Raw genomic sequence first — 15,950 nt, forward strand, 5'->3', positions numbered from 1 at the left:
TCAGAACCATCTGTTACAAGGCATTGAGGCTGAGCCAGCCACTGCCATCGGTTGGGCCTTCATTTTCCTACTCCTAAAGCAAAGAATAATAATAGCTGATTTCACAAGTATGGCTGTGAGGCTCAACTGTGATAATTTAGCATGTGAAGTACTTTTTAAAAGCAGGAAGCATGCTACAGATGCAAGGGTTTATTGTTGTTGTTGCTGTTTCTCTTGATCCACTTCCACTTCTCCTGGCATCATATGATGTCAGTAATCTGCTGAAAAATTTTTGGAAGCTGCTGACTGGGTTTTTGTGAATAAACTCTTTTCTGTTTCTTGCTCTGGTGAATGGAGGCGGTTCCTCAGGGCTTTTGAGCAGAGTGGCGGGGCGGGGGGTGCTAGATTCACCTATTCATCTGATGAGTGGGCTGTTTTGTGGGTTGACATAGGCCACAGGTAAGAGTAAAATGAACAAAGAATCTTCATCCTCAAGAATCTGAGAGTCTGGGGAGTTCCCATCGTGGCACAGTGGAAACAAATCTGACTAGGAACCATGCAGTTGCAGGTTCGATCCCTGGCCTTGCTCAGTGGGTTAAGGATCTGGCGTTGCCATGAGCTGTAGTGTGGGTTGCAGATGCAGCTCGGATCTGGTGTTGCTCTGGCTGTGGCATAGGCCAGTAGCTGTAGCTCTGATTGGACTCCTAGCCTGGAAACCTCCACATGCCATGAGTGCAGCCCTTAAAAAAAAAAGACAAATAAATGAATAAATAAATAAAATGAGACTCTCTTAAAAAAAAAAAAAAGAATCTGAGAGTTTGGACAGACATAGAAAACAGACTTGATGTTGCTCAGGGGGCGGGGGAAAGGGAGTGGGATGGATGGGGAGTTTGGGGTGGATAGATGCAAACTATCACATTTAGGATGCATAAACAATGAAGTGCTGCTCTATAGCCCAGGGAACTAGATCCAATCTTTTGGGATAGACCATGATGGAGAATAATATGAGAAAAAGAATATATGTATGTATAACTGGGTCACCATGCTGTATAGCAGACATCAACTCAATGCTGTAAATCAATGATGCCCTAATAAAAAAATAAATGTAATGTAAAAAAAGAATCTGAGAGTTGAATTGGGAGAATGGGCTTCTAAGCCACACTGACAATGTCAAGGTAATGAATAACAATTGTATCCTTGGGAGCCCCGATAAAGTGTGACTTAACTCCAATTGGAGCAGAGGTGACTAAGTCAGGAGGGGCTCTCTAGACAGAGGCATTTGCAGTCACAATCCCTGAGGTCGAGGCGCCTTCTACCTGTGAGGCGGGAGTGGGACAGGATAACCCAGGTGTTACTTCAGAATCTTTTGACTGGATTAGACCTGGGAGCTTGTTCAGCAGAGAAGCCAAGATCACTTTGAATTCTATTTTTGTCTGTCTTCTTAGTCATTTAGGTTCTTCCTTTATTTCCCCATAACTCTGGGGGACCTAGGGGATTCTTTGGGGAAGTTTTTACTCTCTTGTCCTTTTTATAGTTCTTTTTATCATCTCCTATGAAAATTGGGGAAGAGGTAAGTTTCCTTTCTGAGTTCCCTTCTGATCTCCCCCTGGGGTGATCTAAGCTGTCTGTTTTCCACTTGAATAATGGGAGCAAGAATTGGTCTTTTAACCAGTTATTGGCATAGAGGAGGCCCGGGTGTGTGGTGTTCTAAGACTGGTGTCTGAATTTACTAAAGAAAACTTGTCTGGTTTCCAGGGTGCTGATGATGGAGATTGGTGAGGGTTTGGATAAATCCGATGTGTCTTCATTAATCTTCCTCATGAGAGATCACATAAGCCGAAGCAAGATGGCCAAGGATAAGGTGAGTTTTCTTTCTTTTTTTGCTTCATGTTCTTGAGAACCTGTCAGAAGTTGGGGGGTGCTCTCTGTGGGGTGAAGAGGGGGAAACTGCCACTTAAGCAGGGAGGCCCAAGTGGGAGGTGAAAGCAGGAAGGGAGAAGAATATGTGTTTCGTTTTTGGGGGGGGGGGGTTTTGTAGTATCATTGATGGGAAGAAAATTGGCTCATGAATTGAGAGGCAGTAGGGTGATGTCACCTTGTGTGGCCCTTGGTGTTTCTTTCTTTCATCCTTGTATCTTAGCCTTTATTTGTGTGACATTCACAGACCTGGCTAACACGTCAGTTCTCTCCCTGGTTTGGCAGATCATCTGGGAGGGTTAGGAAGTCCCATCTGCTTCTGTGGAGTAGAAGTCGGGGGGGAGGTGCTAGTCTACTCTCATCCTGCTCTCCAGCTGCGGTCTGTTTCTCCTCAGCCAGCTCAGGGTCCACTACGAGTGTTGGGCTGCATGTGGAGTTGGGCAGGGGCAGGTCCTTAAGACTGATGGATTCAGGGAATGGCAAAAGTAGAGATTTGGGGTTGAAAACGAGATAGGGGTGGCATTCCCGTCGTAGCTCAACTTAACTAGGATCCATGAGGACACGGGTTCGATCCCTGGCCATGCTCAGTGGGTTAAGGATTCGGGGTTGCCATGAGCTGTGGTGTAGGTCGCAGACGTGCCTTGGATCTCACGTTACTGTGGCTGTGGCTTAAGCTGGCAGCTGTAGCTCCCTCCCATTGGACCCCTAGCCTGGGAACCTCCATAAAAAAAAAAAAAGAAGGAGAAGAAAAAGAAAATAAGGTAGGGGATGCTGTGATTGCTGGAGAAGCATATAAATTCCAGCTGGCCCGGTGTGGTACTGCTGACCTGTGAACAGGCCAGGGAAAGCTCAGGTCTGTAGTTATGACAGTATGTCCACCAGGCACCTCTCTCTGAAGACTCTAGTGAATCATTACTTAGGAATTTCCTCATGAAACTCCTCTGTGGCTCAGTGGGTTAAGGATCCGATGTTGTCACTGCTGTGGCTTGGGTCGCTGCTGTGGCACTGGTTCCATCCTACAGGCACAGCAAAAAAAAAAAAAAAAAAAAAAAGGAATTTCCTCATGTTCCTTAATAATTGTCATTTCATTTCTGAATTCTGGGATTATAGATTGTACGCCGCTGCCAGCAAATGCAAAATGGGAAGTAAAATGAAAAAATAGAGCTCCCTTTTTGAAGTCCCCTACTCAACTTTATTTCCCAATCATTTGTATAGGTTTAATTATGAGTACTAAATGAAAAATGAAGACAGAACATTAGCAACCAAATGTGAAACAGAAAGAAAATAAAACCAAAAGCAATGCCTATTTCTGAAATGCTGTTCTTTCACAATCTGCGGTCCAAGGTAGATGAGTAGCAAAATACCGCAGCCCCCTAATTTTGCCACCTCGTATCTCCTGTTTCAAAATTTGTTAGAATTTCTGGCATGGGTTAGAATATTTTAGGAACTTCAAAATTGTATCATTGGAATTTTTCTAGTAGAAACTTTCCCTCAGCTACCTTCTCAATTTCTATTTTTAGGAAAGCCCTTAGAGTTTTTCAATATAACACCAACCTGGCTTCTTGGAAAAGAATGAACTTGGGAGGGTTTTGTTTTCAGACCTGCTCTTCCAATGGCCATTGTGTCTGCCCCAACCTAGGTACTTGTTGGCCCCTAAAGACTTACCTTTTGGAGTTCCTATTGTGGCGCAGCGGAAATGAATCCAACTAGCATCCATGAGGTTGCTGGTTCAATTCCTGGCCTCGCTCAGTGGGTTGAGGATCTGGCTATGAGCTGTGGTGTAGGTTGCATACGCAGCTCAGAAATCCTGAGTTGCTATGGCTGTGGCGTAGGCCAGCAGCTGTAGCTCCGATTCGACCCCTAGCCTGGGAACCTACATATGCCACAGGTGCAGCCCTAAAAGGCAAGAAAAAAAAAGTATTACCTCTTTTCTGGGTAAAGTCCAGGAGTATAGTTTGCTAATGGCCTTGGAAGGCCTATAAAACAGAGAGGTGTGGCTTAGGGTCACTAAAGGTCTCTGACCGGGCTCCTCTGGTCACATTTTCTTGCTGTTATAAATTACACAGTCTGAGGTTTGCATATGGGGCCTAATAGTCAGCCCTATTGACATTTGTTTCTCGTTGGTGGTTCTCTTAGAGTTTCTTGGATCTTGTGATTGAATTGGAGAAACTAAACCTGGTTGCTCCAGATCACTTGGATTTATTAGAAAAATGCCTAAGGAACATTCACAGAATAGACCTGAAGACGAAAATCCAGAAATACAAGCAGTCTGGTAAGCAGCATTTTGGCTTCTCCGTGGCCTGAGGGAAGTAGCTGTGCATTGAGGATTTGGTTGGTAAAGATTCGCATGTTGGACAGGTGGATAAAGTGGGACCTGAATGTCCACAGCCCCCCAGCCTGTGGCTGGAGATCAGAACCTTTTATCTCCTCCATACCCTGATCTGCTGACCTCATCACCCCACACCCCTGACCACAGTGTCACAGCCCAATGCAAAATGCTGTCCAGCAGCTCTTAACATTCTGGTCTTCAAGAAAGTCTCCACGCCCACTTTCTGCAATGGCCGGTGATGCTGGGGACATTTAGGACTTTTGAGACTATGCAGAGCCCTGCTGCCTTGCTCTAGGGATTTCCCTGACCAGCATCCAGCTTTGGTGGTGGCGGATGGGGGGAGCGGAATCCTGTCACTGGGGTCTGAAAACTGCCCTGCAAATGTCTCTAGTTTCACAAAGCTTCCTCATAGAAAGGGGCATTTTTGCTGCTGAGAACACCTCCCTCTATGAAGGGGACCAGCTCACATTGGCCTTCTCTCTTATGGCATCCATACCCCACTGTCTTTTATTTAAAAAAAAATTTTTTTTTGGCCATGCCCAAAGCATGCGGCAGTTCCCGCACCAGGGATAGCAACCAGTGCCACAGTTACAAGACCCTTAACTGCTAGGCCACCAGGGAACTCCCCCATTGTCTCAACTTCAGCTCAGGGTCTCCTGGCAGTCTGTTGCCACTACAGAGCCTGAAGGGCATGGCTGATACCCAGTGATCTACATACAGCTCCCCTCCCCCCCCCCAGATGACTGATACAAGATCAAGAGCAGGAGTAGCATTTTCAGTCTGTTCTTAAGGACGTTGATAGAAGAGTCATCTGATCTGATATTTTGAATTCAGTAAGGTGACTGGAAAGTTTAAGGTATTTTGAAAGGTCACGATTGACTGTTGAAGATTCATTTGATGATAATTTATAAGTCTTAACTCAGTGCCTTTCTTCTGTTTGTAGCTCAAGGAGCAGAAACAAATTACGTAAATGCTCTCCAGGCATCTCTGCCAAACTTGAGTATCAAGGACCCTTCATATAACCTAAGGGTGAGTCTGGAGCAAGTGTGCGGAATCCCAGCATGAAACAGTTCCAGAACTCTGATAAAAATGTATATATCCTCCCAGTATGTACTTCATTTAATATATGAAGAAACTTATGACAGGAATGTACCTGTGTTTTAAAATATGTTTAAATTCTCATGCAAAGCTAATGCATATTTATTGAGATAATTTGGAAAATAATGGAGAAATAGACATAAAGAGAGGAAAATAAATCATCTCTATCTTACTAGCAAATTGTTGATGTCTTCGTTTATTCCCTTCTACTTCCTTTTTCTTTCTATGTGCTTTTGTGTAAAACGTTTTTACGCAGTTAAACTTTTTTTCGTTGTTCATTCATTCCTTTGGAAATTTAGCCTTTTAACAAACTCACAGACATGAACAGACTTGTGGTTGCCAAGGAGGAGGGGCGATGGAGCCAGATGGACTGGGAGTTTGGTGTTAGTAGACGCAAAACATTCATTTAGAATGGATAAACAATGAGGCCCTACTGTACAGCACGGAGCACTATATCCAATTTCCTGGGCCAGACAATAATGGAAAATAATATTTAAAAAAGAAGAATACATATGTATCACTGAGTCACTTTGCTGTACAGCAGAAATTGGCACGACATTGTAAATCAACCATAATAATTTTTTAAAAAGAAAATTTATCTTTTTTTAAAAAATAAAACACGCTGTGGACAAAAAAGCTCAAAATGTGGCAAAACAATTTTTTTTTTTTTTCGTCTGCGCCTTCTCAAATCCTCACCATAGCTGTGACCCAAGCCACTACGGTGACAGTGCTGGATCCTTAACCCACTGAGTCACAAGGTAATTCCTACCAAGAATTTTTTTCTCTTCTTCTTCTTCTTTTTTTTTTTTTTTTTTTTTGGCCATCCTGGAGCATATGGAGTTCCTGGGGCAGGGATCAGATCCAAGCTGCACACCACAACCCTTTAACCCACTGTGGTGGGTGGGGATCGAACCTGCGTCCTGGCACTGCAGAGATGCTACTGATCCTGTTGCGCCACAGCAGGAACTCCATCCTCCCAAGAATTTTTTTTTTTTTGTCTTTTTTTGTTGTTGTTGTTGCTGTTGTTGTTGTTGTTGTTGTTGCTATTTCTTGGGCCGCTCCCGCGGCATATGGAGGTTCCCAGGCTAGGGGTTGAATCAGAGCTGTAGCCACCGGCCTATGCCAGAGCCACAGCAACGCGGGATCCAAGCCGCGTCTGCAACCTACACCACAGCTCACCGCAACGCCAGATCGTTAACCCACTGAGCAAGGGCAGGGACCGAACCCGCAACCTCATGGTTCCTAGTCGGATTTGTTAACCACTGCGCCACGACGGGAACTCCCCCTCCCAAGAATTTTTAAAGTATGTTTTTTCTTACTCCAGTTCCTCTCCCCAGAGGCAGAGCCATTGTTAACCATTTTCTCCTCGAATCATCCAGAGATGCATATATGATATGCACATATCGTATTTAATTCTTGGTTTTTTTGTTTTTTTTTTTTCTGCACAAATTTTAGCACACTGTCCATCATTCTGATCTGAAAATTCTTAGAAATTGTATCAGGAGTCCCACTGTGGCACAGTGGAAACGAATCCGACTAGGAACCATGAGGTTGTAGGTTCAATCCCTGGCCTCTATCAGTGGGTTAAGGATCTGGCGTTGCTATGAGCTGTGGTGTAGACCATTGGCTAAAGCTCCAATTAGACCCTTAGCCTGGGAAGCTCCATATGCTGTGGGTGCTGCCCTAAAAATAAAAGAAAGGAAAAAAAAGAAATTGTTTCATATGAGTCATGATGGCACATGTTTTCACTTTCTGGTTAAACACATATATCACAATGTGCTTAGCCCTTTCTTCATGTATATGTATTTAGGCTGTTTTCAATCTTTTGTTCCTAAAATAATACTTCAAAATAAATATCCTTGTATTTACCTCTTTGTGCATTTGCTTTTCATTGTGCTTATTTTATTTTATTTATTTTATTTCATTTTATTTTTTTGTCTTTTGTCCTTTTAGGGCCGCACCAGCAGCATATGGAGGTTCCCAGGCCAGGGGTTTAATCAGAGCTGTAGCCGAGGGCCTACACCACAGCCACAGCAACGCAGGGTCCGAGCTGCATCTGTGACCTACACTGCATCTCACAGCAACGCCGGATCCTTAACCCACTGAGCAAGGCCAGGGGTCGAACCCACAACCTCATGTTTCCTAGTCAGATTCGTTTATGTTGCGCCACGACAGGAACTCCTCATTGTGCTTATTTTAAAGATTTCAGCAAAAGTGTTTTTGTTATTGAAGGATTGATTTGTGACCATAAATAACACGAAGTCACTTCTGGTGGTTGTGTTAGTAAATGGTGCAAGGTTATCATCAGAAAAGTGCTTTGGTTAATTTTTTTTTTCTGCTTTTTAGGGCCGAACCCACTGCATATGGAACTTTCCCAGGCTCGGGGTCTAATTGGAGCTACAGCTGCCGGCCTACACCACAGCCACAGCAACTCGGGATCCAAGCTGTGTCTTTGATCCTTAACCCAGTGAGTGAGGCCAGGGATTGAACCCCCAATGTCATGATTCCCAGTTGGATTGTTTCTGCTGTGCTGCAACGGGAACTCCACTTTAGTTAATTTTTAATTTTGAAAAGTTAATCTTAGTGTAATCTCACCCTCATCCCCATATAACGACGTGGAATTTGTAGGACTTAGACCCCAGATTATAATCTATGATTAAATCATAAACACTCTTATAAAAGTATGTGATGGGAGTTCCCGTCGTGGCGCAGTGGTTAACGAATCCGACTAGGAACCATGAGGTTGCGGGTTCGGTCCCTGCCCTTGCTCAGTGGGTTAATGATCCGGCGTTGCCGTGAGCTGTGGTGTAGGTTGCAGACGCGGCTCGGATCCCGAGTTGCTGTGGCTCTGGTGTAGGCTGGTGGCTACAGCTCCGATTGGACCCCTAGCCTGGGAACCTCCATATGCCGCAGGAGCGGCCCAAGAAATAGCAACAACAACAACAACAAAAGACAAAAAATAAAAAATAAATAAAAATAAAAGTATGTGATGAAAACCTTAACTATACCTGCAATAAAAAGGTTTTGTGGAGAATATAAGCTGTAAGAGGTACCACTGAGCAGTAGCATTCCAAAGCTCAGATGGATGGTAAGCATTATAGTCCTTTCTCTACACCATGGTGTATTTAATAAACTACATACTATCATGTCATAGCTTAGATGTATCTGTCATTTGTTTCAAGAACTAAATATGCTTTTTTGGTCCTTCTGAATCTCTGTGATACTAAATCATGAGGCAAAACTGACTTAGGATTCAGACCCAGACTTTCTGAGCTTTCTCTGCTATTGTCTATTTAACATAAATTATACTATCATTCAGGTGTGTCATTCTAATATGCTTTCCATGTTTTTATTATTGTCTTTGGTGGGGGGGGCATGCCCAAGGCATGCGGAAGTTCCCAGGCCAAAGGTCAAACCCATGCCACAGCAGTGACAATGCCTGATCTTTAATCTCTAGGCCACCAAGTAACTCTTATTATTGTCTTTCTATTTTGTTAATACAAATAATAGTACTCACTATCTATGTAGCCTATTGGAAACCCACATGCTCCTGTGTATAAATTTCCCCTTAAATTTGCTATGTATTAGTCTGTGACCTTGCATGCATTCATTTAGCAAGCAAGTGCTGTAGCATATGAGTTCAGTGAATTTCTCCCAAGATTTAGAAACTGAATACTTGGATGTTAAACAAAGCTGCAAAAGTGCTTTAAAAAATTACAGTGACATTAGGTGATACATGATACCAACATATTATAGAGTAAAAAGTTGTGACTCTGTAATATAATGCTTTGTATATTTATCTGCAATAAATGTAGCTTTGATTTGATGTTGTATCTCTTTAATAGTATGTAAAAGTGAATGCACACTTATGTGGGGTTCCAAATTCCAGTACCATTGCCCTCTGACTAAGTCATTAATTACTAGTGATAAATGCAACTTACATGTTTTTCTTTAGTTTAGAAGCACAGACTTAGCTCCAGACACAGCTTAATAAATAGTGTACTTCCCTCTTTGGGCTAGGATAGCTTCAGAGGAGAAGCTGTCACTTGAAAGCTGAGCATATCAGATGGTTGACAGTGTGGGCTGTGTGTTCCTAACATAGGACCCATCATCTGAGAAGAGAAGGGGTCTGTTCCATCTTTCATTTTCTGATTCATTCTACTCTGGCCCTCAGAAGGGGTAGCTAATTTTCAAGAACTATACCCACATGTGGCTTTTGTGAAGCCAGACATAATAGAAAAATAATAACTGGACATTTATCAAGCACTTCCCGGAGTTCTGTGTGGCTGAGACGGTTAAGGATCTGGTGTTATCGCTGTGGTGGCTTGGGTCGCTGCTGTGGCGCGGGTTTGATCCCTGGCCCGGGAACTTCCACATGCCATGGGTGCAGCCAAAAACAAACAAAAAAGCAAAAAAGTCTTTCCATGTGTGTGTTTAAAAGGCATTGTGCTGAGTGCTTTGTGTACATTTAATCTTCAAAAACATTTAGAGGTAAGTACTATGATTATCCTCATTTTGAAGATAAAGAACTTGCTTAAATTTACATAGCTAGTAAGTGGAAGAATTAGGATTCATAGCTAGGTTCGTCTGGGTTAGGAATTCCCACTCTTAACCATAATGCACAGTGCCTGTGTGTTATAGCATCAGGTTGAATGTCAACTGCATGTTCCAACAGCTTGTTCTAACTTGGAGCTATTGTAGCATCTCTACTAGACCATAATTTCGGTTTTATTGAGCTGTTTTGAAACATGCTGCATAGTTTAGCATTTTCATGCTTTCGTTGTATTTCCACTTTGAATTGCCACTCTCGCTCTAGAATATGGGATTTTTGAAGTTAATGGCTCTCACTAGTCTTCTTTAGATAATTTCACAATGAATGTGATATTTTAATTTTTTCCTGGGTAAGAATCCTATCGAGATATTTAAAGAGGTATAAGGTAAATGTACCTCTGAATAAACAAACGGGGAGTGTGACCTTCTTTTTTATATTTGAAGCTCCAGAATGGGAGGAGTAAAGAACAAAGCCTCATCTTGGGACATCCAGATTTTCAAAGTAAGACCTGCTTTTCCTTATATTCCCTGTTTACAATGCTTAATCTTTCATGAACAAAATGTTGCACTTTTAGAGTTGGCCATTCTTTTAGCTATGTATTTTAATTAAGCTCTCAAAATTGAAAAAAAAAACAAAACAGTTAAATACTTGAAATGTATTCATTGGCATTTCTAGTTATTTATCCAATTAGCTTATTTGAATTCAGCCACCTCTTACTCCATCAGCTTCATCATCTTGACTGTATTTTTAAGAGATATGACATTTATATCTGAAATGGAACTATAACCAGGCCGTGTTAAAGATTAATCTAGCCATGGTAATGAGCCATGTTAAACCAAATACCCAGCAACAGGAAGAAGAAAGGTTACTAGGATCTTGTTTTATAGCACATTTAATAAATCTAGATAGCTGCAGATGACACCCTCCCACCCCTACAAAGAAAGGAAGAGGGAAAAACTAGTCATTTCAACCGTAAGATTTAAGGGACTTGAGATCCCTCTCCTGGCTCGTAAAACATCAGCACTTGATCCCATCATTGCCTTTCTTTCTTTCTTTCTTTCTTTTCTTTTTCTTTCTTTCTTTCTTTCTTTCTTTCTTTCTTTCTTTCTTTCTTTCTTTCTTTCTTTCTTTCTTTTTCTTTCTTTCTTTCTTTCTTTCTTTCTTTCTTTCTTTCTTTCTTTCTTTCTTTCTTTCTTTCTTTCCTTCCTTCCTTCCTTCCTTCCTTCCTTCCTTCCTTTCTTTCTTTCCTTCCTTCCTTCCTTCCTTCCTTCCTTCCTTCCTTCCTTCCTTCCTCCCTCCCTCCCTCCCTCCCTCTCTCTTTCTTTCTTTCCTTCCTTCTTTCCTTCTTTCTTCCTTTCACTTTCTTAGGGCTGAAACCTCGGCATATGGAGGTTCTCAGCCTAGGGGTCGAATCAGAGCTACAGCTGCTGCCAGCCTACGCCACAGCCACAACAACATGGGATCCAAGCTGCACCTGCGAACTACACCACACTCATGGCAATGCCAGATCCTCAACCCACTGAGCGAGGCCAGGGATTGAACCTGTGTCCTCATGGATTCTAGTTGGCTTCATTACCACTGAGCCATGACCGGAAGACCCCATTTTGCATGGTTTTTTATTCTGTTAATCCATGACTGCTAAAATACAAAAAGATAATGTGAAACTTCCTGTTAATTCTGAGTAGCAGACATAACCACTATTAATATTTGATCTATATACCTCTAGTAAGGAGATGTAAGTATACACACACAAATACATGCCATTAAGTACATTGGCTCAATAGTATACTTATTACTCAGTAATCTATTTTTTTTATATATCCCGCATGTCTTTTCATGTCAAATATGAAGAGCTCTCTTATCCTTGTTAACATTGTGTAGTATTCCATCATATGTGCCATAATTTATTCACCTAGTTTCGTGTTGGTAGACATTTAGGTTCTTTCTAGCTTAGGGCCATTACAAACAGTCATTCAGTAGATATCCTTGACATTTTTGCACACTTGTTCTATTATTTCCTTAGGACAAACTTCTAGCAGCAGAATATTGGTTTAAAGGCTAAATGTCCTTTAAAAACTGTTTCAGAGTTCCCGTCATGGCTCAGGGGTTAACGAACCCAACTAACATCCATGAGGATGTGGGTTCGATCCCTGGCCTTGCTCAGTGGGTTAAGGATCCAGCTTTGCCATGAGCTGCGGTGTAGGCTGTCAGTTACAGCTCTAATTCAACCCCTAGCCTGGGAACCTCCATATGCCATGGGTGTGGCCCTAAAAAGACAAAAAGACCAAAATAAATAAATAAATAAAACTGTTTCACCTTACATAGCATTAGATTTGCAAGTGCTTATTTCTCCCAAACCTTACCGATACTAACATTTTCTTTGCCTGTCTTTAGACATTATTTCTCATTTTTGCAACAATCATATAAATTAGATGTTTGTCTCAGATTGAAAACAAAACAAAACCCCTCAAAACTCTGAGACTTGAAGAGGAAACTTGCCCAAGATCACAGAACTTGTTGGTAACAGTGCTAGGGTTTCACCCAGCTCTTTATGGCTTCAAAACTGATGATTTCTCTACCTCCCCAGGGGCTAATAAAGTCATTTTTTATTTAACAAGGAGATAAGGCTCAACTACATTTGCTAAGCCCACTGTCCCTTATCTTGCCTTTGATGTTTTATTACATGATCTCCAAACATCACTGGACTAAGAAAACATGGCCATCTGGTCTGTAAGTGGAAAACCCACAAAAGCTTTCCCCTCTCTGGGTCTGTAAGGCTAGTCCCTAGAGGCGCTGTCCACCGTTTCAGCACATGCAGTAAAGCTATTGGTATTGTTGGTTGGTAAGTTCATTAGATTCTCCCTGTCAGGTTAAAAACTCACCAGTCACCTGGTCCTCACCTGGAGAAAGGCCTTCTTTCATGTCTATTTAAGTAGTTTTTCTACATAACCCCTGTTAAGCAGGGGGACTTGTGTTTTCTTATCAATTAGGTTTTTCAGGGTGAGGTTGGAAGCTCGGGGCTGAATATAGCTGGGGACAGAAGCGATAAGAGGGGGAAGAAAATAGGGAAAGAGAACAGCTGTGACGTAAGCTCAGCCAGCATGGGAGCAAGCCTCGCTCTCCTTCAGCTTTTTTAAATGGATTTTCTCTCTCATCCCCCAGGAGACCCAGTGAAGACATCCATTCAAGAATCTGGGGCATTTTTGCTTCAGGTACAGAATAAATGATCTGACTTGGTATTGTATTGTAAGCACGGTATCTATGGTGAACACTGAGGCTTTAAAAATAGCTGTCCATTAAGTATTCTTTGTGACAACAATAGGACACTGAGAGGGCTATTCTGGGAACGCTTCTGTTCTGAAGGGGAACCTTGGATGTAACAAAGAGAGCGATGTTGAAGTGGATTGCATTAGTGAACATTCAAAAGTAGAATTTTTCTTAGCTGAGATTTGCTTGAATGTATAAGTAGGTGGTGACACTCAACCTTGACTTGTTCTGACTTTTTCTTCTGCTGGTACCTCTTCTCTGTAAGGAGAGGCAATAGAAGGCCTTTTGTACTGGTTAGGAAAGATTTTACTTGTCCAACATTCGGTTACTGTGGAAACATATGACCTATCTTTTCTCTGTGTTTTAAATTATCTTTACTCCACAAAGCTAAGACATGTGTAAAAGAGACTGCACTTTTCATTAAAATGAAATCAGAACTGAAATAGCTTGTTGATGTTAAAGGGAAATGTCAGCTGTGCTGACTTCAGCCTGTGTCTATTGAGTGACTCACCTGCCAAAGGGAAATTCAAGGAAATCCAAAAGTAGAGATGATACGGGGGGGGACCTCGAGGAAACAGAACAATGCTTAGAGTCTTTAACAATCGCTGCTTTCCTTTCCAGCATGTACCGGAAGAGAGATATAAGATGCAGAGCAAGCCCCTAGGAATCTGCCTGATAATTGATTGCGTTGGCAATGACACAGGTAGGTGCGGTTGTACCGGATGGATTGATGGATTGATGGCTGCCGTCCTCAGAGTGACCAACACTAGCCGCTGCACCAAACCACTGCTGGAATGTGGTTTCACACATGAAGGGTAGTTTCTCACGCATGTCACAGTCCAGCATGGATGGGGCTGGGGAGCTCTGTTTCATGTGCTCATTCAGGGGCTTCAGCATCTGTGGTCTTGGAGTTTTCCACTGGATCCTTTGTGTCTGGCTGGTGGATGAAGGAAGTGTGCGAGGATCTCACAAGACTTTAGGGACAGGCCAGACAGTGATATGCATCAGCTCTACCCACATTACTTTGGTCTGAACTCACCCCTGTGCCCCACCCAACCGGAGCAGACCAGGAACTTGGTCAAGCAGTGTGTCAGGAGGAAAATGAAAGGGAGTTGGGGAACCACGTAGTATTGTCTCTGGCACAAAGGTCTACTTTGTGAAAGTTGTGAACTTTAGTCCTGTCTTTCCATGCCAGATGCTCTGGCAGGTAGGAGCTGTGGGACTTTAAAATGGAAGGTTTTCTGGGCTTAAGTATCATCAGATGCCCCCTAGTTTTGCCTAGATTGACTCTGAAAGCTTTCTGGGGAAGATTGAAAATAGGACACATTTGTGTTCGCTTAGAGGCAAGATGTCCCTTAGTTCTGCCACCCTGGACTTTTGTTATTGGCCTGAGCCTGTACTTACCTGTGGGTCCCCATTGTTTGGCTCTGAGTTGATTGTTTTGTGTGGTCATTGTTGGATGTCTGACTGGAACTGAATCAGTCACTGGTGATGCATCAAAAGAGAATGAGAAGAGCCTAGATGAGTGCATTTGGTTTAATTATTTATCTCTTGCTTGAAAGGATTGATTGTTATATTTCTACCGTTTTGCATCTTCTCAGCATTCTCTTAGAATGAGTCAGAGCTGTCTTTGAGGCTCACTTAAAATGTTACCACTGTGAGTTTAATGGAAAGAGAAACTAAGAGAGGTCAAATTAGCAAATATTAGGCTGAATTTCCCAGGATTTCGGATGTGATCTCATTTTGTCATGTCCTATATATGGTTAGATGTGAAAACTGCTATCTCCTAAGCAATAGATGCGTCCTTTATTTATTTATTTATTTTTTTTAAAAACAGTTGAGGCAGAGTTGAAATGGAAGATTTGTCCTTTCTGTTTTAGCTATTAAGTATCCATATAAAGGGGGGTGGGGGGATGTGCTTGGGTTGTGGGTTGGAAATCCTGTGAAATTGAATTGTGATGATCATTATGCAACTACAGATGTGATAAATTCATTGACTAATAAAAACAAAGAGAAAAAAAGTATCCATATGAAGATGAGAAAATGTTTCCTCAATGAGTAACTTCCTTCCCTAAAAGAGATTGTGTAATTATCCTTTTTCAGTGGTAATCAGCTGTAATCAGTTCCGTTTCATATTTTTAGCAGAAAGTTTCCAACTGGACTTGGTCCAGGGTGTATATCTGTTGTGTGAAGAGAATCACACAGATAAAACCTGTGAATTTGTGGTTAAAATCCAGTGTCTGTGTTTGCTTCCCTCGCTGAGTGATGGGCCTCTTGCTAGCAGGGACTGAATGGGTATTTGTATTTTTCTGCATTAGAGAGTCGTGATCGGAGTTGAGCCCTAGAATACAACTGTGTGGGTTTGAATCTTGGCTTTGTTGGGTCCTAGATTGTTATCTGGGGCAAGTTTTCCAGCCTCCCTGTAGTTCAGTTTCTTTCTTATAAAATGAGTTAATATAACAGAACCCACCTTACAGGGAAGTTGGGAGGAGGGAGGGAGTTTGCCCTTGCAATGAACTTAGGGCAGGGCTTGGCACGTACCCTGTAAACATGTACTAAATGCCAGTTAATGATATTCATCAATTTTGTCTAATTTTAGTTGCAAACCATTGAGCTAGAACTTTCCTTGGCTTTATGCTTGGAATATGAAGCCCCACCCCAGACAAGTGAGGGACTGAGGCCTGCTCTGGGCTCAGTGGGGAATGGGGCAGGACCCCACAGCAAGAGACGAACTGGAATAGAGGGATCGACCCGAGGGGGGTAACTTCTGGGGACATACCTGGGTGGAAAGCTGGGCACACCACCTCT

The 15,950-nt window shown here is 42.4% G+C and overlaps 1 protein-coding gene and 1 long non-coding RNA gene across 16 annotated transcripts in view; one reads left to right on the forward strand and one right to left on the reverse strand.

The window, feature by feature from the left end:
- The window catches only part of LOC146396078 (uncharacterized), a 1,511,729-nt gene that overhangs the window by 891,180 nt on the left and 604,599 nt on the right, over window positions 1-15,950 (reverse strand). The window lies entirely within an intron of this gene.
- Window positions 1-15,950, forward strand: part of CFLAR (CASP8 and FADD like apoptosis regulator) — a 54,133-nt gene that overhangs the window by 19,771 nt on the left and 18,412 nt on the right. For 12 of the 15 annotated variants that reach the window (NM_001435025.1, NM_001435026.1, XM_013996365.3 and 9 more), the window contains 6 exon segments: window positions 1,735-1,840; window positions 4,033-4,168; window positions 5,169-5,254; window positions 10,319-10,376; window positions 13,038-13,087; window positions 13,764-13,845. In NM_001435025.1, coding sequence (NP_001421954.1) covers window positions 1,735-1,840; window positions 4,033-4,168; window positions 5,169-5,254; window positions 10,319-10,376; window positions 13,038-13,087; window positions 13,764-13,845 — 518 coding nt within the window. 15 annotated transcript variants of the gene reach the window in all.

The sequence above is a fragment of the Sus scrofa genome, chromosome 15 (genome assembly GCF_054392235.1).
Source record: "Sus scrofa isolate SSC_HxYL_T2T_F1_AM1 chromosome 15, Sscrofa_HxYL_maternal_Yorkshire_Landrace_v2.0, whole genome shotgun sequence".
Lineage (NCBI taxonomy): Eukaryota > Metazoa > Chordata > Mammalia > Artiodactyla > Suidae > Sus > Sus scrofa.